The 22746-nt window shown below is 40.0% G+C and overlaps 1 protein-coding gene across 3 annotated transcripts in view; it reads left to right on the forward strand.

The window, feature by feature from the left end:
- DZIP1 (DAZ interacting zinc finger protein 1) overlaps nucleotides 1-22746 on the forward strand; it is a 1252063-nt gene that overhangs the window by 809941 nt on the left and 419376 nt on the right. For all 3 annotated transcript variants that reach the window (XM_044072991.1, XM_044072990.1, XM_044072992.1), the window contains exon 13: nucleotides 4870-5015. In XM_044072991.1, coding sequence (XP_043928926.1) covers nucleotides 4870-5015 — 146 coding nt within the window. The remainder of the gene's footprint in view (nucleotides 1-4869; nucleotides 5016-22746) is intronic.

Consider the following 22746-nt stretch of genomic DNA (forward strand, 5'->3'; position numbering starts at 1 on the left):
CCATAATGTTTGCACAATCTCCAGTGTAACAGTCTTGCCACATTAGTATGCCTTTCAGTATACAGTCCCTCTGCCATTAGTGCGTCGCAACCAGCAACAAGGTATGTGACTGTTTCTCCCACATGTTCAATGAACTTTGTAAACCAGCATGTACGTAGCCCACTATCTTGGGCTGCCAATATTAAACTTACATTTCTTGGTTTGAATTTGCTTCTCCTTAACCATTCCTGCATTTGTTCTTGATCAACATCAGGCTCTTCCAGAAGTTTTCTATACTTCCAAGTATATTTATGTTTTTTCCACATTTCTTGCCTTCTCATCTGGTCCTTCACCTTTCTTTTGTTTTTGGCACATTCAGTTGCTGCCTGGTTTTTATTAACTTCTGATTTGATTTCCATTCCTGCTTGACGTCGATATGCTTCTGCTAAATTAAGCAGAGATGTGTGTGTGTGTGTGTGTGTGTGTGTGTGTGTGTGTGTGTGTGTGTGTGTGTGTGTGTGTGTGTGTGTGTGTGTGTGTGTGTGTGTGTGTGTGTGCGCGCGCGTATGTTTATGTATGTATTGATATATACATTGCACCATAATTTTACTACTGACCAATCACATCAACCCCACCCATCCTTATCACAAACTGCAAGGTAAAACACCTAACCACATTATCAAAGTCCACTCTGAAGTCAAAACATTTCCAACCTTACCTTCAGCTGCACACATAACAGTCTTTACACCTGTACTACATTCAGACATACAAATTCCACTTTTACTATTTTAAACCCACTATCACAGCTGACATGCTCCTCCTAACTTGCCTAGCCTCTTTACTCTTAATTCTTAACCTCACTCTAGCTATATCTTTGCATACCCCCATACACCAATACACATTAACAACCTCCTCTAACCCTCTCCCCAATAAAACAACACAGCTTTTCCCCTATACCCTCCCATTCTATTCAAGCCACAAACTGGCCTCCTCACCTCCTATGAAACCACGCTTGACACCAGTACTCTCACCTATAAATAAAAAAACAATTAAAAATACACATTCCTCATTACCTATCTACTCAGATGTGGAGACATACATCCTAACCCTGCTCCACCCTCTAATCCTAACCACAAGAGCAACCCCAGAGATTTAAACATACTTGCACTTAACCTTAGAAGTATATGTAATAAAATAGTCCCACTGCATGCCTGGATTGATAAAAATAAACCTGACATACTAGCCCTTACTGAAACTTGGCTACATCCCAATGTAAAGACTCAGAAATACCGCCAAACTTTGCAGTAACCAGATGAGATAAATCTAAAAAAAGGGGGGAGGGATAGCACTTCTATATCCCTCTACACTCAACATCACACCCTATACCAGCAATATACCCATCTTTTCCAGTGCTGAGGTACTAATCTCCTTTTTGAACCTCAATATATAAAAAATAATTTGCATAATAGTAATATATATCCCACCAGGTAACAATTTACCAGTGTTGGAAAATATTTTATCCTGTACATCCCAAACAATAAACCTTGAAACAGTAATCTTAGGAGACTTAAATCTAGATTGGCAAACCATAGCTTCCGACTCCCCCACAAATTGTATAAATCTGTATGTTTTTTCTTAGCTTATCAATGCTCCAACAAGGTACAGCAAAGATGTTGCCTGCCAATCCACCTTAGACTGGATTCTAGTATCCCACCCTGCTAATTACCCCTCTTCTGGTACACTGCCTAGCTCCCTGAGCGATCATCTGCCAGCTTACTCCCTTAGAGCAAACTCCCAACAACTAAGAGTACACACTATAAAATCAGTTAGTAACTCAATTCATTTTTGTCAGCATAAGTTCAACAATCTTCTACAGGAAATAGACTGGACACCCCTTAAACAGCTACCCCTTGATGATGCTGTACTATCCTTTAATAACCCCTTCCTTCACATACTTAATACACCAGCTCCCATCCGTATGAAAAAAATCAAAAAGAACTCCACACCATGGCTCTCTAAGGAATGTAAACACCTGATGAAGCAAAGGGACCTAGCCTGGTCAACCCGGAAACAAACCAAAAATGAACAAAATCATGTTAATTTCAAAACACTATGTAACAAAGTGACAACACTAATCAACAGAGATAAGAAGTCATATTATTCCCAGGTTCAATTCCAGCATAAAATCAACCCCAGTAAATTTTGGCACTCCATGTCTTCCCTACTTAACCCTGGAAGAAAGGAAGAGCACACCCTATCACCTGATACCCATCCATCACAAATAGCTGAAAACTTTAACAAGCACTTCATAAAATCAATTTCAGACCTACTAACTAACACCCCTAATGCTGGACGACCCACCCCCCCACCAGGCCACCACCTACTTCTAACCCTGTCATTACTAACCCCCATACTCATCAAAATGCCATACAAATCCCATTCTTATTTCAGCCCATACCCATTGACACCATTAAGAAACTACTACAAAAACGAAAACCCTGCTCTACTTCAGCTGACAGTCTTCCCCCATACTACCTCAAGCTGGCTGCTAACTCAGTCGCGTACCCAGTCAGTATTCAGTATCCTTATAAATAGGCCTTTATCAGAATCAGAAGCACCTACCATATGGAAACAATCTCACATCACCCCCATCCACAAAGGAGGCAACTCTTTTGATCTGTCCAATTTCCATCCTATATCCATCTTGCCCCCATATCTAAAATTCTCCAGAGAGATATCCATCAGCAGGTAATGCAATATCTATTGCAAAACAATCTTTTAACCAAAACCCAACATGGCTTCCAACCTAGCTACAGCCCTATTATCTTTTACAGACACTGTGAACAAGGCCAGAATTGCAGGATACTATACAGCCATGGTATTCCTTGATATCTCCAATGCCTTTGACATAGTTTTTCACCCCTTACTTTTGAACAGACTGTCTAACTTAGGCTTCTCACATAACACAGTAAAGTGGTTTCAGAGCTACTTCAAGGATTGTAAACAAGCAGTAAAATGGTCCAACAAACTCTCACTCTTTCTCCACATCCCTACTGGAGTCCCCCAAGGCTCCATCATAGGACCCCTACTCTTCTTCATTTTCACAAACAACCTTCACACTGCCTCCCACCCTGGGACCTTCACTCACTACACTGATGATTCCAGCATAATCTGTGCTGCTCAATCACTACCAGAACTACTTTCAAAAGTTCAACAGTCCTTTACTGCAGTTGAATCCTGGCTAAGAAATGCCCAACTCTTTCTTTAATCCAAAGAAGACAAAACTAGTACTCTTTCATCCCAAAAACACCTCCCTTGTCACTGATCATTTCAACATCCTTGCATCTGACAACACTGCCATAGAGATAGTGCAGAAAACCAAACTTCTAGGTGTTATCATTGACAATAAACTTTTGTTTGCCCCTCATATACAGCAAAATATAAAGAAAACTCATCACAAACTGAGACTCTTATATAGAAACAAAAGTTTTACTGCAGCAACCAAAACTACCCTTGCAAAAACAGTTTTACTTCCCTCTCTTCTTTATGTTGCCCCTATCTTAACTAACTTACAAAATTCTACCCTAAGCAAGTTGGAGCAGTGCTACAACAAAGTTGCAAAGTTTGCCACAAACTCTAAATATCACACACACCACTGTAAACCACTCCTAGAATTAAACTGGCTTGAACTACCCAACCAACTTGCCTTTATTCAGCTATCAACCTTGCACAACCTTATTTTCAAGCCTACTGCCTGCCCTGCACTAGCCAATCTAGTTGCACCTTACACACCAAATCAATCCCTACGATCAGAAGACAAAAATCTCTTAGCTATCTCAAAACCCACAAGAAAACCTGGTCACTCTCTATATTCATACTCTGTCTCTATACATTTGAATTCACTACCTCTAGCTACCAGGTTTATGCCTGGCCTAACCCATTTCAAAGCCTCTTTAAAAAATAATCTCAAAAGTACAAGGCTCTGCTCCTGCATAAAGCCTGCCTAATGCTCAGCAATTCCTCTTCTCTTGCATTTCAATCCCTCACAGACTGCAAGTCCTAAAGCTCTTCTAACTGCTTCTCTGCTTCTATACCATATCCTTATGCTACTGCTCAGGCTTTATTGCTTCTATTCTTAATTCTCTTGTTATATGTCAGCATCACTAACTTTCTGACTGCTATTTTTACATCATGTATGATGAGAGTGACTGTTATCGTCTGTAATGTTTTAACTGTATAGAATTGTTTAGATGTGTAGTAATATATTACAACATATTGAAGTAGTTTGTTCTTTCAATTTATTTTTGTATAGTATTTCTAATGTAATATTTATTGTATTGGATTATACTGTATTTGTATTGTACTGTATGTGGAGCTTTTCTCCCAGGGCTTCTGCTGAAAACGGGTTCTGTAGACCTGGTCAGACCACAACAGTAAACAAATGTCAAATAAATAAATAAATATGTGCATAAGTGTCTGAAAAATGTGTGTGTGTGTGTGTGTGTGTGTGTGTGTGTGTGTGTGTGTGTGTGTAGTATGTATATCACAAATAAAAATGTTGTTCTTATGAATGTTACATGTAGGCCTTAAACTGGAGACCATGTTTGATGATGTTTCTCGCCAAGTTTCTTTTGACAGGGTCACATTACTGTACATTCAGTTACTGTATTTTTTATACATATTATACCTGTTGAATTGGTTCTGAATCTACTTGTCACTTACTGACTATGGCTCGTCACACCAACCAATAGGTGTTTCATGATACAAGTCTTAGACGAACTGTAGCTGTGAACCATTTCATGGAGCAACATTTGTATTAACAAAATTTGTGATGCTGTAAAACAGTGTTTAAGTTCGTCTTAACAAATGTCTTCTTGAATTTTGCTTTAGAGCCATTTAAGACTGTAAAAAGAGAGAACATCAGCAAACAACTTTTAAAACAAGCACTGAAGAAAAACCCTTCTTTAACAAAAGACTTACGACCGGTTTTGGAGCAGACTTTGGTAGAGAAATTAGAAAGCATAGGGATACGACCAGTAAGTTATTTTTTTTCCTCATGTGGAATCCTTTTAACTTTATCATGTATTGCAATTTGTGATGGCAAGAAAGTGTTTCATCATTCGCACACAAGTTTTTTTTCTCCTCTCCTCAGGTCCAGTTTAGATGCACATTTCTGAACAGCCAATTTGCATTTCCAAGTAGCACCTGTGATGTGGCTATAGCTCACAGTGTCACTTTTAGGGTCATAGGATGTTACTAGGCTAACAGTCACAGAACCTTTTTAAGCCTAGCCATTCATGTCCCAATTTTCCCAGTTCTCAATGCCCATGGTCTAGAATGGCTTTGGTATATGCCTGTGTCCTAAGGCATTCACAAGCTACCCCTGTCCATAAAGGCCCCAGGCAACAAGCAGTGGTAAATTTGTGATTTCCCATCCATTGGTCCAAATGGTGTTTGAATAGGCTTAGGGAAGAGCTTTGTTTCACATGAATGTGAAGTCTGTTCCAGAAAAGGGGTACTCTCTCAGACACATACCTTCCCTTCCAGTATGTTTTATTTGTCACAGATAAAGTTTAGAGTCTTAGATTGAATAATTCCAGTGCTGTTTGTTTTGCAGATGTGTAGCAGATCCATCAGGGCTGGATCACAGAATGCCTTGTAAGTTAGGCATAGATTGTCCCCTCAGTAGTCTGTAGGTGACCAAGTACATGGACAGGGCTTTGAGGCTGTCTGCAAAGAACATATTATTTACACCCTGTATTGTTTTAATGAAGAACCTTTGTGGTCTCCCCAGCTGTTGCAAATGTCTGGTCAGGTACATGCCGAAGGGTGCATTGTACTCGATTGTTGGCAGAGTTTAGTGGGATTATGATCTCCTTAGATCTAGATGCCATGCCCTTACTTATAAGTTGGGCCATGTAGAAGGATTTTCTCGCATTCATGAAGACATGGTTAAGGGAGTGTTATCAATGTTGTAATTTGCAGGGGTAGTCATCTTCCCAAATGGTATTATTATTATTATTATTATTATTATATTACATTTGTTTGCATTGAGTTTGAGGCCATGGTTCTGGCACCAGTTTGGCTGTGTCAGATCCTCCTGGAGGATATTTACTTCTTTGCAGGAGGATTCAGAGATTGCACCCAGCTTGCGGTCTTTGACAGCTTTGGTCAGTCCAAGGCACTTGCTTTGACTTTGGAAAAGTATATTCCAAGCAGCAGAGATTCTAGTACTGAGGCCTTTTGTTAGGGGTGGATTCCTCAACTCTAATATTGTGTCCTATCTGTGAACCATTTGGCTCTCGTCACATGACATAGGGATTTATGCCTAAATTTGAGAGTTTGTCTATGACACCTTAGTGAGGTATTGTGTCAGCTGCCTTTGCCAGGTCGAGGTAGGCAGTGTGCACCATTTTGCTATATTGACCTTTTGACGCCCCCTGACAAAAACTGAGATTTGACAGACCCACAATAATTTTTTCCATGGCCTTGCATGTAAGGCTAGTCAAATGGATGAGTCTGTAGTTCCCTGGGTTTGTTGATCGTTCACCTTTGTGTAGGGGGATAACTGTTGGCTTTAGATCAGTGTAGCCAAAGCACATATAGTTCTTACAACTTCATTACAATCATATGAATATTTTGTATCCTTGAAATATTCCTTGGCCTGCTGTGACATTTCTTCTTTGATGGTTTATATAGCTGGTTAGATTTATTTTGCCACTAACTGAGCTTAGTTCATCCTTCAATTAATTTTTATTGTGTTTACTTGTGTGCATAGCCTCTCCACTGTGCAATATGCAAATAAGTAAAACTTGAAATAGATTTTTGTTACATAGAAAAGTGCTGTTAAAATTGAGAATTGTTCTAAAGTAGTGACAACACATACAGTTATAACCAAGTCTGTGATCTGTGTTCTCATATCTAGGGGATGCTACACATTGCAGATGCAGTCTGTCTACACAGCTCTTGCCTTGATAGGCATAACCTAGAGTCTGTGCTGCTAACCATGACTGCAATCAGTTTTGGATGAACTCTGTTGGTATACCCTTCAAGTCTAAGGTGGAAACACTCAGCATGCTTTGGGAGGTGGGAGGAACCATACATAGACTGGGAAGAAAATGCAGATTCCACTCAATCATTGAGTGAAGGTCAGGTTCCAGCCCTATACCTTGTGCTTGGGTTGGGGTGAAATCCGTAACTGTTATGTCAGCCACGCCTCCTTTATCACTGCTGTTTTGTGATATTCAACCAAATATGGAAATTATGCGTATAATAGTTTTATAATATTTCAGAGCAGTAGTGTTACTCTAAGAAACCCATGCATGTTAAGTAGCAAGTATTAGTGGCAGAGCATTGTCTGTTAGAATGCAGCATTTGTTCATGTGTGGGTCACCCAGCTTTTGTTATATTCATTACTTTATCAAATAGGCAGTTATGTCTGTAGATGTCTTAAAGTTCTCCTGGTTTACTGTAATTGTTTTCCAGCACTCTCTGATTATATAGTCGGTCCCCAATATAACTATCTTATCTCCATTTTTTCATTATTACCAGAAATAACATAATTCATATTTTTAACATTTTTTTTTCAGGTACACTTTTTTAGTAACTTAGGCCCTGTTTATTCTTTGGTATCAATTTCACTGTGCATGCATACCAAATAATGTCAGTTTGCAGCTGTTACTTTCCTCCCAAATGCAAAGGGTATCATTCTTGAGATACTGATGTTGATGTGCCATTATTTCTGGTATTCATAACTCTGTGAACAGACATAACTCTGTGAACAGACATAACTCTGTGGATCAGGATGTGTGTATATGTTAATAACCTTTATTTTCTCTTTTTTTTTTACTGTTATCAATGTACAAAAAGTATTCCTATTGACAGTCCTGCTGTCAAGCCCACTAATGCATTACTAAAGCAAATGTGAAAAACTACTGGCATACTTTCATAATTTTTTTTACAATCACTCATCAGTATCAAATGAAATACCATTCTTGCCATGATTGTTCCCAGTGCTTTTTTTGTAAACAGGTGGTGGTACGCATATGTTGCATTTGGGTTAACCCCCCTCTCAGTCACCCCCCCCCACACACACACACACACACACACAGCCATTTCAGTGTCCCATTATTTGGCTGTTTCTCCCCAGTTGCCATAGTCACTGTTCAAAACTCTCAGTGTGCATACTGCTTTCTGCTTTACTTCTACAAAGATTACAGATATTTGGATTTAATTTAAAACTTATTTCAAAATTTCCAGCACAAACACTGATAGATGTTTGCTAAACAAAGCCATACAGTCTCACAATGAAAACAGACTTCGCATTAAAGTTTCTGTGACTTTGAAACTCACATTCGAAACCCACATTCAAAGAAAATGCATTGGAAGCGGTGCCAAAGTGATAATACATATGGAAGAAGGAAAAGCTAGTACAACTACTAAATATTAAATGGGTAAACCTGTGTTTGACATCTAAGTATGCAACCAAACTGCTAAGGAAAGGAGAGTGCCAGTTTAAAATAAGAAGTATGGAAACTTCAGCAGATCTAATTTAGAGCGGGGGGGTGGAACTAGTACTCTCCAGTGATTGATGTGCACAATGTGCGTTTACATAAAACAAGAAAAGTGGATTAAACCGCGTAAGTAAAACACATACATTAGACAAGTGAGGTAGAAGCTAAGCCAAGAATGAGTCCACTGTAAAAAATAGTAGCTCACGAAGCCACTGGGAAGTCAGGCATGAGGCTTGTGGGCTAATTGGCTGAGGCAGGCTTGAAACCTAATTCAAAAGAAAATGGATAAAGCAAAGGTATGTTAGGTTAGGGGCAACAATAGGTAAAACTGGCAGCTAAGAGTGACAGAGATGGGTCAAAAGCCAAATAAAAGGAGAATCAGATTAAGTAGTAGTAGATAAGTATCAATAAATAGAAAAGGTACCAGCAAATAAAATGGTGAAGAAAGAAGGCTATTGCATAGTCAAGGGTACAGTAAGTAGAAATAATAGACACAGAGCAGAGAAGAAATTATAAACATATCAGCAAGAATAGTTACAAAAGATATAAATTAATTACTATTCCAAAAATTGCCAACTGAGAACTAAGTCTGCATTAAACAGTTAGGATAATTGTAATTCTAAGGGTTTGTGTAATTTGACCATATTATACAGCTTAGGGCAATGTTTAATCAAGTTTTATACCCTGTATATATGCTTAAATAGGCATCACTACGACAGTCATAAAAACAGTCAGTATTAGAGATTGCAACAAATGTTTGGTTATATAACAACCATTACATCTTATTAAATGCATGAGAATGGAAACCTATATTTTTTAAATAAGTTAAATGGTATAGCTGCTAATAGCACATTGTATCCATTCTAGTAATTCATAGTTTTTTTTGTAAGTCAGTCAGTTCGCTGCAGCAGCTTTAACGCAATAGCATACGATAGCAGGTTATCTCACCAAAATATCAGCATTAACGAGTGAGATTGCATGAGATACCATCACACAGCACCCTATAAATGCAGTATTTACCTTTGAAAATATTGGAAAACCAGTTCAGATATGAAAAAAACGTATCACAACACTTGCATAACTTAACCACAGCACTGCACATCACTGTTTACATACGGGACTCCTAACCCTAGAAAGGACAGTAAAAGATGGTGCTGAATGCCAGGTAAGGGATTTAAATGGCACAATGCATCCTGGGACAGGAAGGAGTGGGTAGCAGAGAGCTCCAAAATTCAGTATGTGATAAAGTCAACCATGGTCAATAGTGGACCTGGTTGCAGTAGACCATAACAACAGAATCAATATGAAAGGTAAACCAGTTTGGGCAGTGATTATGGTAAAAAGTCTGTTCTTTGCTAAAAATTATGCTGTATACCATTCCGTATGTCAGCAAGAGCTAATTGTAAGGGAATGTACAGGCAGGAAGAGCAGCATGCATATATATGGCATGTGGGAGAAAGTATTGGAGAATAGATTAACTTGCAAATAGGAAAGCTAAACTACATAAGTCATCTAAGAGTATGTACTTAAGTATAGGAAGGGGATGAATGTTTTAGCTACACAATACTAGACATAGTGCTGAAGTGGTAACACACAGGGAAGGAGGAAAAGGTAGTACAACTACTAGATATTAAGTAGGTAAACTTGTGTTTGACATCTAATTATATGCAACCCAATGCAAGGGGCGTTCTTAAAGAACAACTTCCTTAAAAAAGAAAGCTTTTTTTTTTTTTTTTAATAAACAGGGCAGCAGAGGTGCCAGTATGCTGTACTGGCACGTACCAGCCCCAAAAAAGCTCTGACTGTTCCACTGCACATACATAGAAATTCATTTCAGCTTACAGGTGACATTCCTCAGTAATACAGATGCTACTGTTTTGAGCTCTTAACTTTTAATTTGCAAATATTTTAGTATCTGTAACTGATGATGGGTGTTCACTTGTACTCTTTCTCACAAATCCGTTAGTGTACTATGATAGAACATATGAAAAATGTTCTTTTTTCCATAACTTACGAATGTATATCTTGCACTGACAGTTACAGTCTAAATTAATAAAATCTTGCACTCTCCTGCCATGTTTAACCTTCGTATAATAATATGCAGAACTTGCTAACAGTCAGAACTACAATAACAAGCACAGCTGTGTAGCTCATGATGTTTGCATGTTACACCCCCCTCTTTTTTACTGCTATCCTTTCTACTCATTGGTGACCACTGATACTTATACTATAGAGTCTATTTATACATAAATAAAGAAAACAGAGCAAATTAGTTACATTTTGCATATAGTCTTCATAATTTATTTTTATTTTGCTTTTTGTTTACTGGGTTTGTCTAAAACCTCTTTACAGCAGTGGCCCAGGGAGAAAAGCTTTAACACAGTGCACACTTTAAACGGACATTCAGTAATATATATGAACAGACATTATGTAATATACATTTGTTAATTAGATTGCATTCATGTAAAATAAGGACAACTATTACAGTATAAAAGATGCTTATGCAATAGTAGATGCTGAACATTGAGCATTTGAAGAGGTGTATTACTGGGTTTGTGAGACATAATTGATCATGTGATTAGTGCTTACAAATTCAGAGACAATTATGTGAGAGAAGGTACTAGGTAGGGCAGAAAATAATAATGTAGTCAAGAAGTGGGTTTTAAAGCTGGTTCATAAATAATTATATATATATGGCTGGGCTATCACAAGGTTTTAGTAGAAGTACACAGGTGGGGGAGTAAAGTGATTAACTGAAAGTATTGGAATGTGCATTTCATGCTGACAGTTTCCTGTACTGATGAACTGATTCAACCCCCCACACACACACACACACACCCACACACACAAAAGCATTCAGCCAACGTTTAGAAATCGTTTCAAGCCTTTACTGTTTTACTCTGTTATTTTATTATTTAAGTTATTTGTAACCAGGACCATTATATACTAACACATACTGCTTATTCATATATTTAGGTCATTTTGTGAACCATTACTGAAACAAATGATTTCTTGTGTAATGTGGCATGGTTATTTCATTGGAGCACCCATATATTTGTCTGATTTTAATTTACTTATATAGATATTAGGTTCTCCTGTAATCTTCCTTTGCATAGCATTGGTTTACTCATAATTTTGCAAGTTACAAATCAGGGGGCTTTCTTTAAGCCTCTTGTTCCATCCACTGCATCACAACACAACACTGTGCTTTAAATCTCTCCATGTCCCCTGTTCTAGGGTGGTAATATATAATTAAATTTAGTCTAACTGATATTATCATTAATTATATTACCTAAATCGCTTTCACCTACGTTAATAAAGTGCATAAAACAAATTTTATAGTACTTTAAATTGCTTGACTGAAAGAGTTTTGTGATGTTCTAATTTGTAACTGAGCAAACATAAATAAATTTCAGGATTCTAAGTCCTACTGTGATTTAAAGTAATTATAATTTATGCTGAAATATGTAAGCATCAAAACTCTCAGAATGTGCAAAAACAAATAGGGCTGCAGCTGCAGTGAGGCTATTTACCTGGTATTACTGCACAAAAGGCAGCTTGTTGTCCAGAGGGTGTTGTGTGTTGCTTGTTCCTTTGTCTTGCTTTTATCTTCTCTGCTGTGCTCCCTGAGCCAAAATTAATTGTGCCTTCTGCTTCTGTCTAGTACAGCTAATGTAATTGTTACAGTGATGGCTCCCTGCAGTCAATATGGTGGTAATGAAACAGTAGTGGTACAAGATCATTACAGAAACTGACTTCTGGCATCAAGAGCATACCTAAACGAAGGGCACACAGTCCACTTCTGGACAGATTCAAAACAGTGGTATTCACATACCACACCAAGAAGCAGAGGCCTCTAGGCTGCAGAACTGTGCATAAGGATTTTTAAAATGTACTGTTGGTCAGCAGGACTAAGACAGAATATATATGTGTAAATGAGAGGGAGGATAGAGGAATGCTGCGGATGCAGGGAGTAGAGCTGGCGAAGGTGGATGAGTTTAAGTACTTGGGATCAACAGTTCAGAGTAATGGCGAGTGTGGAAGAGAGGTGAAGAAGAGAGTACAGGCAGGGTGGAATGGGTGAAGAAGAGTGTCAGGAGTGATTTGTGACAGACGAGTACCAGTAAGAGTGAAAGGGAAGGTCTACAAGAGGATAGTTAGACCAGCTATGTTGTATGGTTGGAGTCAGTGGCATTGACAAAAAGGCAGGAGTCAAAGCTGGATGTGGCAGAGTTAAAGATGTTAAGATTTGCACTGGGTGTGTCGAAGGTACACAGGATTAGGAATAAGTATATTAGAGGGTCAGCCTAAGTTGGACGGTTTGGATATAGAGTTGCCACCTTTTCAAATCAGTACAAAAGGATAGAACTTAACTTTTGCCTAAATTCTGTTTGTTATAACATTTAGGTATTTTAGATACAGAATAACTGTTTCTCAGGATTTTTTTTTTTTTTTTTTTTTTTTGTCACACTGCTGCCCAAAGAGGGACTGTCCCTCGGAAAGTGGGACAGGTGGTAACCCTATTTGGATACAAAGTCAGAGAGGTGTGATTAAGTTGGTTTGGGCATGTGCTGAGGGGGGATGCTGGGTATATTGGGAAAAGGATGCTAAGGATGAAGCTGCCAAGTAAGAGGAAAAGAGGAAGGCCTAAGATAAGGTTCATGGATGTAGTGAGAGAGGACATGCAGGTGGTTGGTGCGACAGAGCAAGATGCAGAGGACAGGAAGAAATGGAAAGAGATTATCTGCTGTGGCGACCCCTAATGGGAACAGCCGAAAGAAAAAGAAGACTGTTAGCCAGTGTTTGCCTGAGGTGGGAGTCTGTTTGTGTAATGCTTCTGTTTAGTGAAGTATCACTGCCAGTGAATGAAGCAGCAACAGCAGAAAAAAAGGAGGTGGGGTATTAATAACCTTATTTTTCTACATTTCTGTCTACAAAGACTTGACACAATGAACTACAAATACAGCTTAGTTTGCGGTATCTTTGTATGATACTTAAATGTGTAAGCACTCAGTGTGCTATTAGCATACTCGTTGCAGGGTTCAAGGAAATTCATATTTCTTTGAGTATATTGACTCAGGATGCAGAGGAAATCAGAAATTTAATGACAGTGCTCACATAGGACGTAATACATTAATGCACTTGAAAAAAGAACCATTGTTTTTGTTTACACAAAAGTATGGTTGAGTTCTAAACCTCCTTTAAACAGTACACGGTTATGTAGGCAATTATACTAGATTACTCTAGCTAACACGATTTTATTGATGACATACTCCTCCAAAAATCTAACCTTCCTAATTATGTAATTTTTCATAAAGACCAGGGTTCTGCTTTGCAGTAAATCCTGCCTTTATGCCAAATGTCATGCTGGACATATGTACAGTATTTTTTTTAAGAACAATCAAATTGCGTTCTTGCAGCACACATCCTCAGGACCTGAATGAGAGCATTTTACATACTCTTCAGTACTTGTAGATAGTTATGAGTGTTACAGCACTCAGATAAAACTTGTAGGCAGTCCGACCATTCATTAGTCATGCTCAGGACAGAAATCACAGTTTCCTTTTGCTGATGTATTGTTTAAGGGTATTTTCTGTTCTACAAAAAAAATATTTACATCAGACCTCCTTTTAGTGGGGATCTAGTGGGATTCTCTACAGTGGTTCTGAATACTGAGACAGAATTTAAGGAAATACTGTTGCAGCATATGTGCAGTAGGCAGTCAATATAACAGAGTGAGGATTTGTTTTCTGACTTTTAGGTAACTACCCCACTTCTTCTCCCTCACTGTTAATTCTGTAGATTTATTGTTAATTTTGGGAGAATGACTGTAATGAGATTATATAGTTAAATAAAGCTGCAGTGAGTACATGTGGTACAGGAGCTGAAGTGAGTAACTAGGCTTCCTGATAAGAAGGCAGGAGTGGAAAATGTTTTTTTTTCTGTGTAAACAGGGCAGCGTTATCAGTTTGGGGGTGCCAGCAAGTGTCAAGTTGGGGGCCCCGGGTGCTTCCAGTCTAACTATCAGTATGTCACTGCCATGCTTCCTAAGCAACATTTTAGTTCATGTTACAGAGTTTTAGGAGTTGTGCACACAGACTGAACTGTAGATACAATGTTATATTACATCTCCCCTGTCTACCACACTTCGTTGGGCCGTCTCACAGGAGGAACATTCAGTGACTGGCATTTTGTTGCAGTGATGATACATTACAACACCTCTATCTATGTGGCTGGCCTTTGGTGAAATAGAGCCCTAGGCACTGCCTACTATTTCACCCCTTCTTCATAACAACTACCAGTGTTCTCCACTGTTTTCTGTCCATCCTGGGCTTCCTAAACCATGAATGTTACTTTTCACTTCCTTTTCCTCACATTATGCCGTATTCCTCAGCTTTTTCAAGAAGCATGACTTTCTATATGTTCTGAAGTGGATTTTAAAGTTTTTTGCATAATCTTTTTATCCAGTGGTGGCTTGAACAAAAAATATGATTAAAAGAAATTCAGTGTTGCTCTTCAACCTTAGTTTTCCTTTTGTCCTTATAAACTTATCTTATGTAGCCAGGAGAGCAGAGTAATAACTGTGTAGGAAATAACCTAAGTAAGCTGGGGGTCTGTGGGGTTAGCAATGCTCTTTAGTGCATTTTAGTGCATTTTCTCTCAAACTTTTGTTCTAGTGTGGCCTGAACAAAAATCACGAGTAAGAAAATAATTTCAGTCTTATTTTTGTATTTCAAGGAAGACCTAAGTTGTGGTCAATGCTTAATGTTCAGAGCTAACAAAACTGTACCTCACTGTAACACTAATAAGACAATTGCTTGAGAGGTATCCCCCCCCCCCAAATAAAAAGACAGTCATTGCATGCGCATCCCTCTGATGTTAGATTGGGATGAAAGCAGAGGTTCAAGTAGTCACAGTCCTGTATTTCAAATGACTGCTGTCATAATACCCTTCACTCCTATTCTCCAAAGACAGGCACCTGTATACCTTCCTGATGCGTGATTGTGAGCAAACTGTGAAAAATAAATGGTCATAGAAATGTATTCCAGCTTATTGCACCTAGACAGTATACTGCCATGCACAAGCTATAGTAACCTACTTAACACACCTCTGAGGTCTATGAGAAAAGTAAACAAAAGAATAGCTACACTGTCCCCAGCCCCAACACAAGCTGTATTGACTTCCCATGCATACGTGAGGGGTTTGATTGTGATGAAAGTTAAAAAAGTAATGACCACACCATCTCCAGCCCCCAGCCATGTTTCATCAATCTTCTGTGCACATCTCTGAGCAGGGTTGGTTTTAGAATGGGTACACTTAAGGGCAGGGACCACCACTGAGTCCATGTTAAAATCTATTTATACAGTATGTAGTATGGTGGCCACCCATACCCTTTGAAGATCTAAATTTGTGTCTGTTCTGTGGTGTATTGTATGCCTTACTTTTGAAATAAAATTATTGATCACTGCTATTTAAGAGTTATGATGTGCCAGTCATTAATGTGTGTGAACAATTAAAATTCAGTGATATTTTTTACACACACATTCTGCTTGTTCACCTTTAGGGAAACTGAAGGAATTCCAGTTCACCTGCTGCATGTTTTTGAGGTGCTATAAAAAGTCAGAGAACATTGATAGACTTACACAGAAAAGGGAGGGCATGCAGACTTCACGCAAAAAAAATTACAGCCAAGAACTTAATAGAGTAGTGCAACTCATTGTGCTAGGGGCAATGGGCAGTTGCTTTCACACACGTCCCCTTCATGCCATGCCACCAAAGGTAGCAACCTATCATTATGATCAACTTGTGCTCTTAAATACACTGTAACCATGCCCCCCCCCCAAACATAATGGCAGTACAGATTGTTTGTGCTAGAGAGTGGAGGAAATTATAGCCAGATGTTTTTCGTGTTTCACTGTTGCAGTCATCACATTTGGGTTATCTGCTTGTAGTAGCCCTCAGCCGGACTGATTATCAAAGTCTTGGGTCCTGCGTCGGTTGCTGTCTCATCTTCCGTGACGTCAGGTAGTCAGGGGTATAAAGCATGTAGCCGATGCCATTACATCAGTCTTTCTTGCCATGCGGTGCCTGAAACAGAAGCAGTTCACAAATGCCGGTCGGCTGACTCCTGAAATTTTCATTTTCGAGTTTCAGAACCAAAGTCTTCAACTAAAAGCTAAGTACCCCATTAGGGAATCCTTTTCTTGCTCTAAACCAATGTCAGTAAAAGTCAGTAATTGTATTTATTGTGGAAAGCAAATACCTCAAAGATTTTCATTTGTACTGTATTCCTTGCCTAGGCCCTGACCATGACGTACCTCGCTGTCGGTTTTGTGCCGTATTTAAAGCACGATCTATTCGTTGTCGGTACATTTTCGCTTCTAAATATTTTGGTTCTCGGTTCAATTATCCAAATATGTCTTCGATAAGCCACCCAACTACCAACATTCCAAGAAAACGCAAAGATAAAGACAGAGACAGGCTGCATAGTTCCAAAGCTGCTGACAACGCTTCTCCTAAGCTAGTCGCCAGTTCGCCGGTACTCAGTGAGATGCTTTCGCAGCCCATGATACCTGCTACTTCAGATTTGCAGGCCTCTACTGAGACCCATTTGGAGTCCGGTATGCCGCGAGATGCTTCAACTGTGGAACCTCCGAATGTCTCTACCTTGGATGGGTCCAGAGCCGCTGTGCAGGCACCGGCTTCTGAGGGTGTATTCAGGCCTACTGACTTGCAAATTAAACCAACGCCATCTTCTTCTTCTAGGCCTAAAACTTGAACCATGCCTAGGAAACCGACGCCCAGACCGCATGGTCAGGCCTCTATGCCTAAAAAACAAATGATAAGAATGGCTGAAGACCTTATTACTTTAATCAGGGGAAGTCAACCTTTTCCCTCTAAGAGACCTAGGACTGGATTTGCTTAGGATACTTCTGACCAGGATTCTGAAATTTCTGTCTCCTCTGATGACCAGGATTTACCCTTATCTACCTATGAGGATTCTGATGCAGAGGACTCTTTTTCTCTCTGCTTCACCCCCAGAGGATTTTTCTTTTAGTGAAACCTTGCATTCTCTTAGGGAACATTTTTACTGGGAAAGCCAGGATTACTCTGATTCCCCCTCTGATAGAGATTCCAGGGCCTTGGATAGATGGGGTAAGAAGGTATACACCTCTGCCACCTTGGCCATCAGGGCCTTAAATTGCCAGTTTCATATGTTAAAGCATCAGCAGCATATTATTGGGTTGCTTAAACAGAAAATGATGTTGATTCCTGATTGTGCTGAAAATAAGGATTTACAGGATTTAATGCATTCTGCTCAGCGGTTTGGAAAACATACTTTGCAATGTGGTTTTGATTCACTAGAGGCATCTTGCAGGCTTGGTGCCACCGGGTCTGTACTTAGAAGGCATGCTTGGCTTAAGGAGCGATTTCTGCCAGATCATGTTAAAACTAAATTGCTGGATGTTTCCTTAAATCAGGACCGCCTGTTTGGTGACAAAGCAGTAGTTCTTAGAAAGATGGAGGAAAAGGCTAAATCTATGCAAACTGTTAAAGATTTCTTACAAGTGCAGCCTCCTAGATTTAGTAGGCATGGGCCCTCAAAAAATTGGTCCTTTCCTGCCTCTTCCAGGCCTTCTTAGTTTAAACCCAGAACCAGCAGAACACCCAGGCTTCAGTCCCAGGGTAATCACAGGACTAAGCAGTGGAGGGCTCCCACTTCCAAATCAGGGAGTAGTAAGATTCCCCACTATGGTACGCTATCTCAATGACTTAACTTTAAAACTTCCAAGCACTTCTCAACTGACTGCTCCTTTAGGGGGAAAGATTGCTCTGTAAGCAAAAAACTGGGAACTCATTACCCAGGAGAAATGGGTTATACACATTGTTTCCCAAGTTTACAGATTTCACTTCCACACACTACCAACCCCAAACAATTGGCCAGATCTACCCCCAAATCAGAGGGCAAAGGCTCAAAAACAAGTACTCTATCTCTTAAGATTAAAGGCTATTCAGACTGTACCAGAAGAGGAAAAGGGACAAGGTTTCTACTCAAGAATTTTCCTGGTACCCAGGAAAGACAGTTCATGGCATCCTATCCTGGACCTGTCTATCCTAAACTCCTTTTTGGTGATTCCAAAATTCAAGATCCTAACTCTTCACCAGTTGCTTCCCATGATAGGCAAAGATGCCTGGTTGGCAACACTGGATTTAAAGGAAGCCTACCTGCACATCCCAATCAGGGAATCTTGCAAAAAATACCAACGCTTCAAAGCAGGCTGCATGCACTATCAATTCTCTGCACTGCACTTTGGCTTATCTACTTCGCCCAGGGTATTCACAAAGTGCCTAGCTCCAGTCATTGCATTTTGCAGGCAAAGAAATATTCAAATATACCCATACCTGGACGATTGTCTAATTCAGGCAGAAAGCCAGGACATACTTCTGAACCATGTGGCATTTGTACAAAAGGTGTTAACTTGTCTGGGGTACACCATAAACGAAAAGAAATCACATCTAGTATCCTGTCAACAAATTATATTACTGGGAGCAAGCTTGAACACAGCTTTCCAGATGGTTTTCCTCACGCCAGAGAAACAAATTCATTTGACAACTTATTTCAAACTAGTGGCCACAAAAACCCTGCTATATCTGCAAGGCAAGTACTGCATGCCTTGGGGTTCATGGCCTCATGCATTCTACTAATTCCATATGCAAGACTGCATATGAGGAAACTACAGTGGTATCTAAAAAGCCTATGGTGTCAACATTCTCAGTATCTAGAAGCAATGATTCCTATCATACCTTGCCTACTGTTAGAATTAATTTGGTGGGCAGAGGCCAGCCACCAAAACAAGGGACTACCATTCACTCTACCCCCTTTCACCCAAACCCTAACAACAGACGCATCAGATTATGCATGGGGGGGCTCACCTGGCAGGGAAGCGCATTCAGAGCAAATGGAACCCAAGTCAAATGCACCTGCATATCAATTAAAAAGAAATGTTAGCTGTACAGAATGCTCTGATAGCCTTCAAGGACCAAATTCTTCCAGGACAATTAATGGTAAAGACTGACAACACCACTGTTATGTGGTACATAAACAAGCAGGGGGGTACCATTCTTACCCCCTCTGCAGACTAGCCATGGCTCTGTGGAATACAGCCTTGAGCTACCAAGTGCATCTACAGGCTCAATTCCTGCCAGGAAAACTAAATACGCTGGCAGACGAACTAAGCAGAAATCTCATAGACCCACACGAGTGGAAACTGGAATCAAAGATTTTCAACATGTTGTTCAACAAGTGGGGGATCCCGGGTATAGACCTGTTTGCCTCCCCCCAGAACTACCAATTGGACAAATTCTGCACAAGGACTCCCCACAAACAAGCTTGGAAAGTGGATGCTCTGTCCTTCAGCTGGAAAAATCTATCAGTTTATGCCTTTCCTCCTTTGCCTCTCCTCTCCAAAGTGCTACTAAAGATCAAACAGGACAAACCAAGGATGATACTGATTGCACCAGACTAGCCACACCAACACTGTTACCCCATCTTGCACAGTGTGTCACAGCTGGCCCCATGGCACTTACCTCAGACCCCGACCATGCTGTCTCAGCAGGAGAGCCAGATTCTGCACCCCCAGCTGCAAACCCTGAACCTGGCAGCCTGGCTAATTACCTAATCTCTCCGTTACCATCCCTCAGTAAACAAGTGTTGGATGTCATTTTGGAGGCAAGGAGGCCTAGTACTCGAAAAGCTTATGCTGAAAAATGGAAAAGATTCTGTGCCTGGAACCAAACTCAAGGGATGGCCACATCAGCACCCAGTTTACCTCAGATTCAATACTTAACTGAAATGCTTCACAAGGGCCTTTCATTTTCCTCCATTAAAATACATGCCTCAGCCATTTCTGCTCATTACAACACAGAACCACCCCTCTTTTCTTACCCACTGTGCAAGCAGTTCCTCAGAGGGGCCACAAACTTAAGACCACCTATGTGAGCCCCTACTCCAGCCTGGGACCTTAATTTTGTATTTGAAAAACTCACTTTTCCCCCTTTTGAGCCAGCTGCAACTGCAGAATTAAAATTCCTTTCTTGGAAAACAGCTTTCCTTTTAGCAGTCACTTAAGCATGAAGGGTATCTGGATTACAGGCCCTTATGGCAGTGGAGCCTTTCATCATCTTTCATGCGGACAGGGTGTCCCTCAGGACCAATCCCTCTTTCATGCCCAAGGTGGAATCCAATGTGGCTCTTAATCAGTCCATTAATTTGCCAAACTTCTTTTCTAATCCACAGAACAAAGGGGAACAGATACTGCACTCCTTAGATGTGCACAGTCAACTTAGATTTTACTTGGACAGGACTAAACCTCAAAGGAAATCTGAACAACTGCTGGTGGCATTTGCTGCAGGGGCAGAGAGGAGGACTATTTCAAAGCAAACCATTTCTAAATGGATATGCCATTGCATTACTTTCTGCTATAAGCACCATGGAAAACCTATCCCACAGGGGATTAGACCCCATTCAACCAGGGCTGCATCTACCTCTACAGCCTTTCTCAGAGGTGTCCCTGCCAGCGACATCCTAGAAGCTGCTACCTGGAGTTCTGTACATACTTTCACCAAGCATTACCATTTGCCAATTTTCTCTAAATCCAGAGCTGGCTTTGCCACTGCAGTCTTGCAGGGCCTTATAGCTGGTCCTAATACTATCTAAATTCCTTTTCCCATCCTTGGCTTTGGGAATCTACCCAAATGTGATGACTGCAACAGTGAAACACAAAGAACATAGTACAGTTGTGTACATGTACCATAAATGTAGATGTTCGAGTGTATTCACTGTTGCAGTCCTGGTTACCCTTCCTCCAGCCCCCTGACTTCCTTTGGCTGTACCTCTATTCTCCTTTACTATACTTAAAAGCTTTTTTGCTTTTTTGTTGGAGGTATAACCTTGTGTGTGTGTGTGTGTGTGTGTGTGTGAGTGTGTGTGTGTGTGTATATGTATAATATATATATATATATATATATATATATATACAGAATATATATATATTGCTTCCCATTAAGGGGGGCACCTAACAACTGGGGCAAGAAAAACTGATGTAATGGCATCGGCTGCGTGCTTTATGCCCCTGACTACCTGATGTCATGGAAGATGCGGCAGCAACCGACGCAGGACCCAAGACTTTGATAATCAGGCCGACTGAGGGCTACTGCAAGCAGATAACCCAAATGTGATGACTGCAACAGTGAATACACTTAAACATCTACATTTATGGTAAGTGTACACAACTGTACTTTTGTTTCTCTTACACATAAAGTATAAGCCATCGCAACACTAGCTTTACACCAATTTCAGCAAATAGCAGTACATTGCACGCCACTAATACTGCCACACCAGATCCGTGACTGTTGTTAAGCAGTCGGCAAACAGCAGGAGTAAATCACTTTTATTTACCTCACTGAGGAGAGTAATACATATCTGTTACTGTCCCTGATTTCATGTAATGTCCAGGATTTTGACTTATATTTTTGCTGTGTTCCTTATAAAAAAAGTTTGATTTGCTGGTAAGTCATTCAGGATTACAGACGGTTAGTAATATCAGGCATTAGAGTTCCATACTTTTTATTGTCCAAGAAATGTACTTTGATACCTAATGTGTCAGTCTATTAACTTTTTAAGTGAATTAGGGTAACATTTAAAATGTGTTCCTGATTTTGAGCCATTATTTTTGTCCTTGTCTGGAATTATTGAGCGAAGAAGTTCAGAGTTATAATATAGTATCTGGTGTCCTGTCCAGAATTATTGAGTGAAGAAGTTCAGAGTTATAATATAGTATCTGGTGTCCTGTCAGAATTTATAAAAACACCCTGAAAGATACAATCATCCCTTCAGATCGGGAACATCTGTTCTTAAAATCCAACATAAGCACAAAGATTGTTGTGGGCTGCCTTGCACATGTTCACTCACCGATTACCTGCTTTATCGTAACAGGGTCATGTCATGTAATCAAAGAATGATCCTTTTTTTCTCCTCCTCATCCTCCCCTGCCAACCAGCAGCAGCTTTTGCGGGATCCCCACACAGTCAAAGGTGATTATGCGGCTCCGGCAGCCATGGGTATCACGTGCCATCTATAATAATTTTATTGGAGAAAGAATGCCCACCAGCAAGGTTTGTCTAAGTCAAGGGCACGATGTTAGGGATATCATTAATGAAACTGTGAAGCCAGCTACATGAAAAAACACTGTTC

Source organism: Protopterus annectens, chromosome 5.part1 (assembly GCF_019279795.1).
Source record: "Protopterus annectens isolate FY-2018-M chromosome 5.part1, PAN1.0, whole genome shotgun sequence".
NCBI lineage: Eukaryota > Metazoa > Chordata > Ceratodontiformes > Protopteridae > Protopterus > Protopterus annectens.